Below are 13,053 nucleotides of genomic sequence, written 5' to 3' on the forward strand. Positions count from 1 at the left end.
CCTGGTGTTGGGTGCACAGCTGTAGCCTGACAGTTCTGTGGGATCCAGCTGTGTGACTAAACCCTGGATAATGACAGCGGCTAGCATGGATGGCCTGCAAGGGTAAAAGCTAATTACACAACTTGGGAGCCTATGGGCTGCTGGGCAAACTGCAATGGGCATGCAATAAGATTCTCATTTCCTATCAGCTTTTTTGATGAAAGAGGATTAAACTCAACCCTTTGCTCTAGCTCTTTGGGCTCAGCCAAGGAAGGTCTGGTTTTTTCCAGCACAGTGCCTCTGGGAACAGCTATACTGTGTTAGGTGGTGGTGGAGGAAAGCTTGCTCAGACTACATCTGGAAGACAGGTAATTAACATTTAAATTAAACTTCAGGTCTGGCTCTCCTCAATTCTTTAAGAACAGGCTGCACTAGTAAGGCTGGAGTTGGCACAGGGAAAGGAAGCAGTTGGGCTAGCTCATCTGGGTTTATTGCCATGAAACGAAAAGTGTCATAGCCGAAGTAGCAGCACTGATAGTTACACAAGAGTGGGTGGTCAGTTGGCACCATCCCTGTGCGTGATTGTGCACAGGCCAGCCTGGTCGCAGTGCTGCTTTCTGTCCGAAGGGTGGTCGGAAAACAGCCCTGACTCTGGTACTTGGGGTGCTGCTGGCAGATGCTGGGCCACAGGAGCCTGGGGAGCTCAGGGCTGGAACCAGGGCTCTCCCTGGTAAGACAAACCACTCTCTGCTCAAAACCTGTAGGTAGAGGAACAGGCACTTGTCACCCTCTGGCACCTCCACAACGTCACCTTTGCCCTTTCCTGCACCACTCCAAATGTGAGAGGAACAAAAAAACTAAAATCCACCAGAAAACTACATCAAAACATTCATCTTGATACCCTGAACAAAAACTAATTAAGTTACATCGTGCCTGTAGTGGACCAGAGCAGCGATTCATGGTATTACATGACCTCACTGTGGCGATATCTTACCGATTCTCTTGATGATTTCCTTGTATTCTTGCTCAGAACTCGATGCAAACAGCAGGCAGTTGAATGTGCGCCCATCAGGGCTCTCCAGGGAAGCACTAAGAATGGAAACACGTCTATAAACTGTCAGAAAGCATGGCTCTGAAAGTCCAGCCCAGGCTTGGAACCACACCAGAGACCCCGCAGCTGGTCTGGATGTCAATGGTTTATTTTCCAAGACCCACTTCACTCTATATCCACCCTCCCATGGCCCACAGGCAACACCTACGTCATGCAGAAGGCAAATAACTTGCTGCTGTCCCATGAAGGAGATGGTGGGGTAGTGCAATGATGCAGGAGCTGCATCAGGGAAAGGATGGAGACAGGGCTGCTCTCTGTCCCTGTTGTTCCCAATCCTGGCTTAAACTGGCCCCACAACCACTCTGGCCAGGATCCCTGCACTGCCTCAGGAGTCACCCAGACCTTGGGTGTCACTTGTTTACCTTGGAAGAAGTCTGTTCCTGTATGAGGACTTCTGCTTCCTTCACATCAAATAAAACCTTCTGAATGGGGGACAGAGGTGAAGAAGCCATGGTCATCACAGTGTCTGAGGTCTGATTTTGATAAGACACTTACAAGAGGGACATTATGCAAAAGCAGAGGAGATGAAGCCCAGTGAAGCACAAGTTTTTTACATGATGCCCCTTTTTTCCATCACCCAGTGTTCCCACACTTGAATCATTTTGCAAACCTCCACCCACCCCAAGCCTCAAGCAACAGTGACCTGAGCCCTAAAGCACTCCCGGAAGCAGGTTCAGCCTCCCCACAGTTTTCCAAGTGCTCTTGGCTGGTGATTTTATTTTTCTTCCTTAGTGAAATTCCTGCCCTGGCTGCAGGGATGCTTCTAAGGAGGAAAAACCCCCACAGGTGGAGGTGTCAAATACTCACACAGGCCAAGTGAACCTGCAGCTGGGAGGCAGAGAAATCCCAGGCAGAGACCATATTTTCCTGCAGTTCTCTCACCAGGCCCTTCCTGGCATGACCCAGCCCTGCCACTCACCCTTGCTGCCTGCTGTTTCTCCAGGCCCAGGCCAACACCTCTTTGCCACCATACTGAAACAGAGCAGCAGGAAGGGAATAACCCACAGGCACGTGAAAAGAAACCCTGAAGAGACAATTTCTGTCCTGGCATGTCTCTGACCCATCGCCTCATCTTCCCAACACTGGTCTGGCCCAGGTACAGAGAGACTGGGGATAGAGCAGGCATGAGGCTGCCCTGATGCCAGGACCACAGCACAGCCCAGTGGCTCCCCAGGGAGCAGGACCTCCTGTCCCCCTGCAGCCTCCGCAGCTGCCTCTCATCCCTGTGCTGGGGCTGTGCTGGAGCTGAAAGTGAGTCTCCTTCTTCAGGACCTTCAGGTGCACAGCAGCAGCAGCTTGGAGACCTCCCTGTTGTGCCACAACCACCACAGCAGGTGGAAGCTGAGCATTTGTCTCTTCAGCTTCTGCAACACGGCCGCAGCCTGGAGGGAGGGTGAGTGAAGCAGCAGGGTGGATGGGGGGCAGGAGAGGGGGGATGCACCAGCTCCCCATGCCCACCCACCTGCCCGCTGTAGGCGTTTCTCAGTGAGCAGACATTGATCTTGTCAAGGATGTCACCAGCCAGCATCACCTTGTCCACCTCCACCTGGCTCTCAGGAGCAGCTTGGCCGTCCACATACCTGAGGGTGCAGCAGAGCCCTGGCTCAGCCCCAGGGCCCCAGCATGTCCCTCTACCCCAGCATTTTCAGACTTTCAGTGATGTTTCACCAATGTACAGAGGCAGGGAAAAGCCACTCCACACACAGAAGATACCAGTGAGGATGAGACAATGGGGAGAAAAACACCAAGACAGTCCCCATGCTTTCAGTGGGGTATTTTTATCCCCTCTTTGAGGGGTTTTGAGTGCTGTGGTATCCAGATCATAATGGAAAGGTGAGTGAAAGATCAAGTGCTCCTACCTGAGCTCCATCCCCAGCACTCAGCATGGCACCATCTCATTAGTGATGCACATCAGGAAGACAGTGGTCAGTGACAGTGGCCTTGACAATGTCCTCAGGACACCCAAAGAGCATGACCAGTGTGAGTGGGAGCATGGTGATTTCTTGCTCTGGATCATTTCTGGCAGTGATGCCAAACGAGGAATTTGGGATCCAGGGAGAGGCTGTAGTGTCCAGTGCCCTGGTTGGGACCAGATCAGTGGCTGCTTGTTCTGTCCTCTCCTGGGATTCAGCTGCCAACCCTGGTGGGACAAACCTGCTGGATGGATGGGATGGCAAAGCAGCAGGTGAACTCCTAACTCAGTGATAAGCCCTCCTCCCTCACCCATGCATCCCCATGCAGCTGAGGGATGCTGCCACCCCTCCCCAAAGCCGCTGCCATCTGCAGCAGCACTAACTGTCACATCCCATTAGCCAGGGACCTGACCCATGGCCAGTTCAGCTGGAAGCACTTGCTGTTAGAAATTCCCAAAAGCAAGCATGGTCCCAGCCTCCAGCACATTCTGGAACCAGCCCCAAAGCCACCTTGAGCTTTTCTTGGGAGCTCTTTCGGGTTAAAAAGGCAGCAGAGGAATGTTCTTCATTCTTACAAGACATGAAGGCATCCCCACTGCTCTCAATAAATGCACCAGTATTTCACAAGGGCAAAACCAACTGATGCATAAACTGTGTTAGCCCAGGGAAATGGGGATTTTTTTTTTCAAGAAATCAGGGGAAGGAGCACGGAAATTTTCATTTATGTTATCATTTTAGGTCTGGGTACTCTGCTTGCTTGGGTTTATTCCCAGGAATGCTGGGATCTGCTCCTGGTAACAGTGCAGGCAGGATCTGACCTCAGAATAGAGGTGGCTTTGCTCATGCTGGTGAACCTGAGCCAATCTCATCCTCCTCCCCCTCTGCTGTGCCCAGGCAGAAGGCTGTATGGCCGTTCCTCCCCATTATTCCTTATCTTCCTCACTCGGTTTTCCAGCCAGGGCCAGGGAACAGAAAGATGGCTCTAGGGACAGACAAGCTCTTACTGGCAGCAGCCAGCTTTCATCCACAAAGCTGCAATTCTGCAGACAAAGGAGAATCAGCACTATCAGTCCTGGCAAGGAAGGGGCCAGGGCCCTGCCTGGTCACTGTGTGCTGGCCACCACTGTGGTGACTGGTCACCGCACCTGCAGGTCCAGGGAGAAATCCATCTCTGTCACCGCCACCAGCAGCAAGAGGAAAGGCTCTGCAGAGGGGTGGTGATGGAGAGGCAGTGTCACCTCTGGATGCCCAGCAGCCACAGCCTCACACAAATATGGCAGAGGTCTGAATAAAGCCATTTTTGGAGTAACCAGTGAGCCCTGGGGAGCAAGGCCCTAAGAGCACCCAACAGCGCAGCACCCAGGCTACTGCTGCAGGCCTGTCCTGGGCTCCTGCTGCCAGTGCCCGGAGAGAATCACAGCATCGACACACCACATACCCCCAAAGTCAGACCAGTGCTCACAGAAACGCTGCTGACAAGCAACTTTCTCTCCATTCCACCCTCTAAATGCAAAGCAAAGCTGCCCAGGCTCCCCTGCACGAGCCTTGCAGTTACACTGATGGAGATCTGCAATCTGCTCATGCACCAGCAGTGTGGGTGATTTATAGGCCATCTAGATACAGATTTAACACAGAGTTATTTGTCATAATCAAAAGATTAAAGGCTTTCACCCTAGCTAGGCCCCCTGAGGTGTATGGCTGCGGATGGAGTGGTGCAGCCTGTCAAGACAACACAGCCGTTTACTGCACCGACCTGACTCTGTGACCCCAGGCTGCCCAGCCACCAAGGGCTCCCCTGGAAGCCAGACCTCTGCATCTGCTTTGATCCTTGGTACAAGACACTTCAGAAGCAATTTTCCCATCCTATGGCACTAAAACCAACCTTAGTTGTATTAAAACCATGTTTAAATATTTACACCTCTTTTTCCATCACTGCAGCAGCATATTTAAGTTTTACCACTAGGTTTGGCTTAGAAAAATCCTAGTAGACTGTTTTCCTCCCCCCTGCAGCAGCATGGGGCTATAACGCCCGTGACAGCCACCAAGGGGCAGGTTACATGGAATCATCAAATGGTTTGTGTTGGAAGGGTCCTTAAAGCTTATCCAGCTCCAACTCCTGCCACGGGCAGGGACCCCTTCCACTGGAGCACCTTGCTCCAAGCCCCTGTGTCCAACCTGGCCTTGAACACTGCCAGGCAGTCACAGCTTCTCTGGGCACCCTGTGCCAGCGCCTCAGCACCCTCCCAGGGAACAGCTTCTGCCTAAGAGTTCATCTCAGTCTCCCCTGTTCTGGCAGGTTCAAGCCATTCTCCTTGGCCTGCCTTTGTCTAAAGCCCTTCCCCAGGTTTCTTATAGCCCCTTTAGGCACTGGAAGCTGCTCTCAGGTCTCCCCTTCAGGAGCCTTCTCTTGTCCAGGCTGCCCCAGCCCAGCTCTCTCAGCCTTTCTCCATAGCAGAGCTGCTCCACCCCTTGGAGCAACTCTGTGGCCTCCTCTGGACTCACTCAAGCAAGTCCATGTACCTCTGGAGTTGGGGGCCCCAGAGCTACTTATGTGCCTGTATCTATATCTGTCCTGGGTTTGGCTGCAACAGTTAGTTTTCTCCTTCTTAGTAGCTGGTGCAGTGCTGTGTTTTGGCTCTAGTCTGAGAATAACACTGGTAACACACCAGTTTTAGCTATTTTAGCTGTTGCTAAGTAGTGATCTGTGTGTTGCTGTGATCAAGGACTTTCCAGTCTCAAGCTCTGCCAGCGACGAAAGACACAAGGAGCTGGGAGGAAGCAGAGACAGGACACCTGACCCAAACTAGCCAAAGGAGTATTCCATGCTACAGCACATCATGCTCACTATATAAACTGAAGGCATTTACTCAGGAGGGCTAGATCGCTCGAGTCAGACTGGGTATCAGCAAGTGGTGAGTGGTTGTATTCTCTTCACTTGTTATTTCCCTTTCATTGTTATTGGTGGTAGCAGCAGTGGTTTGTGTTATACCTTAGTTACTAAACTGTTCTTATCTCAACCGTGGGAGTTGCATTCTTTCAATTCTCCTTCCCAACCCTCCAGGAGCTGGGGGGGGAAGGGGGGGAGAGGAAGAGGGTGAGTGAGCGAGCAGCTGCGTGGTTTTTCTGGGTTACCGGCTGGGCATAAACCACGACAATATCAAAAACTCAGACAGTGGATGGATGCAGATACAACACAGGCATCGATGTATGTATAAGTATGTATACGTGTATATCTGTACATACATGTAAAATATACATTGGCATGTGTCAGTGCCTGTAACTGTAACGCTGGTGCACACACACACACGTGTGTATCTGCACCTCTCTTTGAACACCACGGGTGCTGTGGTATGGTACAGATCTAGGTGCAGCGACACACGGGGCTGTGCACGGGCTCCCTCCCTGCCCAGGGGGACGCACAAGCGAGAGCAGCCTTTCCCGTGGGCACGGAAGGATCCCTCGCGCCCGGGGGTCCTACGAGCGACACGGGCTCGAGCACCGCCAGGGGGCGGTGCAGGGCTCGGGGGGCGGGGCGGGGCGCCGGGGGGCGGTGCTGGCGCCGCGGGGCGGGGGAAGGGGCGGAGCTCGGGGGCGGCCGCTGGGGGCGGGGCCGTGGAGCGGCTATGGCGGAGGTGCAGGGGGGTTTGGTTCCGTTGGTGGCAGCTGCTTGCCGGGCGCACGAAGCGGCCTTCGGGGGTCCGGCGCTGCTGGCGGCGTGGGCCCCCGGTCGGGTCAACCTCATCGGTGAGCACACCGACTACAACGGCGGCTTCGTGCTGCCCATGGTAAGGGCTGTGCTCCCCGGCGCTGTGAGCCCGCGGTATCACCCTTCCCGGTTCTTCCTGCTGTCTCCTGGGGTGCGCGGCCTCCGTCTTGCCCCTTCCCCAGGATATACTCCCCGGGATCCCCCCACCGCTCCTGGGAGCAGTGGAGCTCAGAGAGCATCGGGGGCAGATCCTTGCAGACTGGCTCCTGACTCATCGGAGGGGGAATGTGATTCCGACCGCCTCCTCGAGGCGCTGAAGCCTATTTTCTGTAACCCTCTCAAACATTTTCCTGTGCCCACAGAGTGGTATTTTGGTAGCCAAAGATGGTTGAAGTAGCTGGGGCTTCCTGTGCTCCTTTCGCTCAATGGGGATGCCCTCGCCCAGCCTTAAATCAAGCCTACAGCTAATTATTTGGAGGCCAAGGAGAGTGGGAGCAGGTCAGCTGATTTCTTCTGCAGTCAAGAAAAGTTCCTCCAAGCCTCTCATGGCCTTATCCTGGGTTTCCACTTTCCGGGAGTGCAGCAACCAGCACCCTGGCACCAAGCTGGCAGAGTCGATCGCAACATTCCAATGCTAACACTGACCCTGTGTGGCATTAAAGAGTTTAATGCTGTGACAGGCTGGCGTGTGTGGTGGGGGCTTGCAGCTCCACATGGACAGTTAAGGGTAACAAGTGTTGGATGCTGCCTGCAGTGGGTTTGAACCAGCTCAGCTGTCCACTGGTACCAGAGGGATGCTGCAAGGGATGTCATGGAGTCTGAGCCCACCTTCTACACTCCCTCAGGCCCTGCAGCTGGGAACGGTGCTGGTGGGATCCCGCATGAAGGACAGGACCATCTCCATCCTCACCACCTCAGCAGAGGCAGACAAGCCACACTTGGTGCAGTTCCCGGCTCCCTGCCAAGGCAGTCCCCTCACCCCAGGGCAGCCTCGCTGGGCCAACTACATCCGGGGTGTCATCCAGCATTATCAGGGTAAGACCCAAGCTGCCCATGGGTTAGAGCTCTCTCACATGGGGCCAGTGTTCAGCAGCCAGTTTTTGGCATGCTCCTGGGGCTCTTCCAGTGCTGCTACCAGGACTGGGCTCCAGCAAAGGTGCTTTTACCCTCAAAGACCCCTGTTGGCTGTGGGGTCTGTGCCCAGATTACACTCTGCTGTGGGTCACCCTGTGTTTTAAAGTGGGATATCCGACAGGGCTCCTCTCCCATCACTGCACAGACGCCTCCTTCCTGCTCTTCCTTCAGGTGGTCCTGTGCCAGGCTTCAGTGCTGTTGTAGCCAGTGACATCCCCCTGGGCGGCGGCCTTTCCAGCTCGGCTGCACTCGAGGTGGCTACTTACACCTTCCTCCAGCAACTCTGCCCTGGTAAGGCAGCAGCCAGCCCTGGCCCCAGGCACTTCCATGTCCAGGTGGGAGGTGGGATGAGGGGGATGCTGTTACCCCAAACACCACTGTGGGCTGAGTCAAACCCTCCCGCCACTGGAGCTGGCACCACTGTGGCTCCGGGGCACCTGTCTCACCCAGCCTGGCCTGCCCATGCCTCTAAAGCCCATGGGCCACCTCTGGGATTGGCTGGGGATGAGAGGATGTTTGCTTGGGAGCATGTCCCCATCGGTCTGTTCCCAGAAATGGAGAGATTTGAGACACCAGCATCAAATTATCACATCCAGCTGGATCCAGTGACCCAGTCTGCCACAGATGCTGTGCACTAGTGCAGGAGCAAGACCTTCAGCTGATGCTTTAGCAACAACCTTTTCGTGGGAAAGCAAACCTTTACCTTCATGTTTGTTTGCTGTCCCTGCTCCAGGACAAGGGGGCAAAGGTCCCAGTGCTGCTAACCTGCCTCTCTCTGCTCTGGCACAGATGATGGTGATTTGGTGGCCAAGGCGCTGGTGTGCCAGAAAGCAGAGCACACGTTTGCGGGCATGCCCTGTGGGATCATGGACCAATTCATATCTGTAATGGGCAAGGAAGGCCACGCGCTGCTCATTGACTGCAGGTCAGGGCTGAGCACCGAGCTCAATGTGCTATGCCCACGTCCTTGGGCATATGGACACAGGGTGGTCCCATGGACATGAAATAAATGCAGGCATTCAGGGAGGGGATAACCCCTGCATACAGCCCATAATGTCATTGGAGTGGTGGGACCCCTGCATCTTAATTCCTGTGTTTTGAATTCTCCTGCATACTTTCTGCTACTTGCCTGGGTTGTCTTTCCCACAAAGTCATTTGGGTCTATTATGGGACTAAGAATTGTGAAGGAGTGAAATGCTTGAGCAAAATCCTAAACCAGTTGGACTTGATATCTGTGGAGGGGGGTGCTGGCCTCACCTGGATCCCCTGAGGGCTGGAGCGGGCCTGAGGGGATGGGCACACAGCCTGCACTGAGCTCTTGCTGCAGGTCCCTGGAGACTGTCCCCGTCCCGCTGACTGATGCCAGCCTGGCTGTGCTCATCACCAACTCCAATGTGCGGCACACGCTGACAGGCAGCGAGTATCCCATGCGCCGGCAGCAGTGTGAGGAGGCAGCAGCAGCGCTTGGCAAGACCAGCCTGCGAGATGCTACCATGGCTGACCTGGAAGGTGGGGACAGTCCCACTCTTGGCTCCAGCTGCTCCTCAGGGCAGCAGGAGCTCTGTGCCCCATGGCAAAGGCCAAGGCTGTGGGGCAGCACCTGGGTCAGGTGGGTGGGTGCACACGTGAGGAGGGGAATGTGCTGCAGGTAAAGCTTTGGCACAGAATGGTTGCAGGATGCAGCCATGCAGACCCCCTGCAGCATCCCACAGACCAGGTGGCTTTGCTGCAGCGACGTCTGTATCTCTGCAGCGGCCAGGAGCAGTCTGGGTGAGGAGGTGTACCGGCGGGCCAGGCATGTCATCAGTGAGATAGCACGGACGGTACAAGCAGCACAAGCACTGCAGGACAGGGACTATGGGATGTTCGGGAGGCTGATGGTGGAGAGTCACAACTCCCTCAGGTGAGGATGTACCAACTGTGGGGAAGGGCAGATTGTGTCAGAGGCACCGGTGTTAAATTCCCTTGCCTGTTGGTGCAGCATTGGGGGCAGCCAGAGCTGTGTCCTGCCCAGCATCTCTCATGACCTAGCATGTGGGAGGTTTGAAGAAAAGCCCCATAAACTTCTGCACTGAGGGGTGCTAGGACAAGGTAGATGCATGTTACAGATGTGTGTTACAGACGTGTGCTGCTTACAGCAACATGCAGCAGGTCACGGATGCTTGTAGCCTTGCTCACCTATACATGCACTTATAGGCAGACAGCTGGACTGGGATCTGCAGCAGCCTGCATTGCTGCAGTTTGCTACAGCAGTGGATGCACCAAGAACAGCTTGAGGCATCCAAGCTGAACTCTGAAACTGCATGTTTCAGCTGTTCGTGGTGCAGGGGCTATGGCTGGGGTGCAGGACATGGCTGATCAGTGTCTCCTCTCCCCAGGGATGACTATGAAGTGAGCTGCTTGGAACTGGATGAGCTGGTAGCAGCAGCCCTGGAGGTCGATGGGGTTTATGGCAGCAGGATGACTGGGGGAGGCTTTGGAGGCTGCACGGTGACGCTGCTGGAGGCTGGGGCTGCAGAGAGAGCCCAGCACCATATCCAGGTAAGCAGCAGAAAAGTGCCAGGAGATTGACTTAAAGATCCCAAAGGAACACTCAGGGCCTTGGCCCTGGGGACGCCATTGAAGCTGTGCTCTTGAGGCCCTGGGGTTTTGTGTAGCCCATCCAAACCTGTGTGGGGATAGCTCCAAGGGTGTTGATGCTACTAAACTCTTGGAGGCAGCTCAGCACAGTGCTCATCCACTGCCCAAGGACCTTACTGCATTGAGAAAGTGAGCAAATATGTGCCAGATGAGCTTCAGGAAGACTAACTCTATCTAGGGAAAAAAATAATCCCAGCCAAGTTAGGCAACGTTAAGCTGAACACTGACAGTTATAGTCCAGGAAAAATCTCAGTGCGATCATCAATGTTCTCTAAATCAGCAGCTCAGCATGCACTGGTAGCTGAAACACCAACAAAATGGGTCTGCTAGAAAAAGGGGTCTGTGAATGTGGCAGAGCCTTATTTTGCTGCTATATGAGATCGTGGTGTGCCCTGTAAATAATGAGGGGGAATAAAACAGGGACAGAGGAAAGTGTTTGAAATGAGAAGAGACTGAAAGGGCTGTGCCTCTGTCATCTGATAAGCGGGGAGAGAGGGAATATTAACAGGAGTTACAGTGAAGGAGGTACATGGGGTGTGTGTGGAACTGATCTTCCAAAACAAGAACCAGTGACCACTGGATAAGCTGGGAGAAAAACAGACAAGGGAGCACTGCACAGAGCTAGTGGTGAGTTTTGGGCTATTGCCAGAGGCTATAAAGGTTAATAGCATCAGCATGGTCAAAAAGGGACTGGGAAAAGTGATGTAGAACAGCCCATAAGGGGCTGCTGAAGGGTCAGCTTAGGGATGTGCCAGCAGCCCACCTGCCCCATGCTGAGGACATATCCAGAGAGTCCAGGCAGTGGCCAGGACATTGTGCTGTCCCCAAAAAAGCATCTCATGTGTCTTCTGTTAGAGTGTAACTGCAGCAGGCTTGGGGCTGGGCTGATTGGACAGGCCTCCCCACACTCTCATCCCCGAGCTCAGCCTCTTGCTGCAGCATGGTATTGCCCCAGAGCACCAGCACTCACTCACCTCTTGTCTCCTAGGAGAGCTACAGCGGCACAGCCACCTTCTACCTCACCAAACCCTCTGGAGGGGCAAAGATGCTGCCTCTGTAGAGGAGTGACCACCTCACCTGGCTGTCATTGCTGTGGCTGCTTTCCTGGCTTGCAAGGGAATCCATTTGTCTGTCTGCATCATTTGCCTAATAAATACAAAACATTTGCACAGTTGTTCTGCACCCACTGAGTCGAGCCAAGTTCTGATGCCAAAGTCACTGGGCAACCTTTCTTCAGAAGGGTGGAGGAGACCAGTTTAACTCCAGTTTATACTGGTGTAATGAGAAAGTACCAAGGTGTTAGGGTCCAGTGTTGCCTCTGGAGCAGCAGCAGGCACTGCCTCTGCTTGGGTATCTACTTCTGGCACATGTCCTTAATATTTGTGACACATCGAGGGCAGTGGGGGGGTTATTTTTAAATTATTTTATTTTTTAAGAAAAGGAAGAGGCAGACTGGAGAGAACACATTTATTGAGTGCAATAGTAAGCCATCTGATAAAGACCCTCTGTCAGATTGGGCTGCTGGATCCGCCTTAGAAAGGCTGAAAACCCATCATCCCTAACAACCAGATGAAAGTTAAAAGGTGAGGCTGGCATAGTGTGATGCAGTAGGTTCATGTGCAGCCACCTTGCACAGGGGATGGACCCACTGGAGAGCAGCACCTGACAGGATGTGCTCTTAGATAACAGGAAGGTCTTCAGTGAAAGTGCTTGGAAATGGGGCCCCCTTTTGAGGCTGTTTTCAGTGTTTTACCCCAGATCCCAAAGTGCAGGGAGTCCTTGTGCAGGAGGAGGCACATCAGCTGGAGAGGAAACCCCAACCAAAGGTGAGACAAGAACCCAGGCAGACAGGGGCAGGCTCACAGACTAGAACCTGCTCAGGAAGAGTAAGTGCTTCTTGAAGGCACAGTGGAAAAAAAAAAACCACAGGACTGATGAAGTATTTCTTGACATAAGTCTAAAACTGATCCAGCCCCACCTGCAGCCCTGGAGACCCCAGTAGACTTTATTTATCCACATGCACCTTTGGCTCAAACAGGTTCTAGCCCTTGCACTCAGATGAACAGCCCCGAGAGGAGAGGGAGCTCTTGATTGTGTCAGTGCTGCAAAAGTCTTCTGAGTGCAAATCACACACACACACACACAAAGGGAAAAAACACACAAACCCCAAAACAACCCCCCCCAAAAAAAGCAAACAAACAAACAAAAACTAAAACCCAAAACCAGCAACAAAAAAAAAAAAACCAAAAAGAACTAAAAAAAAAGAACAGCAAAAAAGGGCAGGTCCAGCATCAGATGGAGCCAGGCAGATACAGGAAGATGTAGGCAGATGCTGCTGCCAGGGAGACCAGCAGCTGCTGTTCCAGCTGTGAGCTGTAATGCAGAACGGTGGCAGCTGCTGCTCCAGGCAGGATCCCTGCCTTCAGCAGGCTCCTTGATCACTCCTGGGCAGCTGCAGCACGCCAGGAGCTGCACTGCTGCCGCGGTTGTTCCCATTGGCAGAGGGCAGCGAGAGGCCATGCAGTGCACCCAGAGCCAGGGAATGAGGCCCAGTAAGGGCCCTGCATCCA

At 53.6% G+C, this 13,053-nt stretch overlaps 1 protein-coding gene across 1 annotated transcript; it reads left to right on the forward strand.

The window, feature by feature from the left end:
• Positions 1 to 6,618: 6,618 nt before the first annotated feature.
• GALK1 (galactokinase 1) lies at positions 6,619 to 11,670 on the forward strand. The gene is made up of 8 exons (XM_005141416.3): positions 6,619 to 6,788; positions 7,555 to 7,744; positions 8,015 to 8,134; positions 8,633 to 8,768; positions 9,171 to 9,352; positions 9,596 to 9,746; positions 10,222 to 10,384; positions 11,472 to 11,670. The coding sequence occupies exons 1-8, from the start codon at positions 6,627 to 6,629 to the stop codon at positions 11,541 to 11,543; spliced, it is 1,176 nt and encodes a 391-aa protein (XP_005141473.2). The 5' UTR covers positions 6,619 to 6,626; the 3' UTR covers positions 11,544 to 11,670.
• Positions 11,671 to 13,053: the final 1,383 nt, after the last annotated feature.

The sequence above is a fragment of the Melopsittacus undulatus genome, chromosome 11 (genome assembly GCF_012275295.1).
Source record: "Melopsittacus undulatus isolate bMelUnd1 chromosome 11, bMelUnd1.mat.Z, whole genome shotgun sequence".
NCBI classification, from domain to species: Eukaryota; Metazoa; Chordata; class Aves; order Psittaciformes; family Psittaculidae; genus Melopsittacus; species Melopsittacus undulatus.

Excerpts from the sequence above, each read along its gene's own strand:
- GALK1 (XM_005141416.3), top strand. The coding sequence starts at position 6,627 with ATGGCGGAGGTGCAGGGGGGTTTGGTTCCGTTGGTGGCAGCTGCTTGC. Across the intron at positions 6,789-7,554 it reads GCGGCTTCGTGCTGCCCATG|GCCCTGCAGCTGGGAACGGT; the intron begins GTAAGGGCTGTG and ends ACACTCCCTCAG. Across the intron at positions 10,385-11,471 it reads GAGCCCAGCACCATATCCAG|GAGAGCTACAGCGGCACAGC; the intron begins GTAAGCAGCAGA and ends CTTGTCTCCTAG.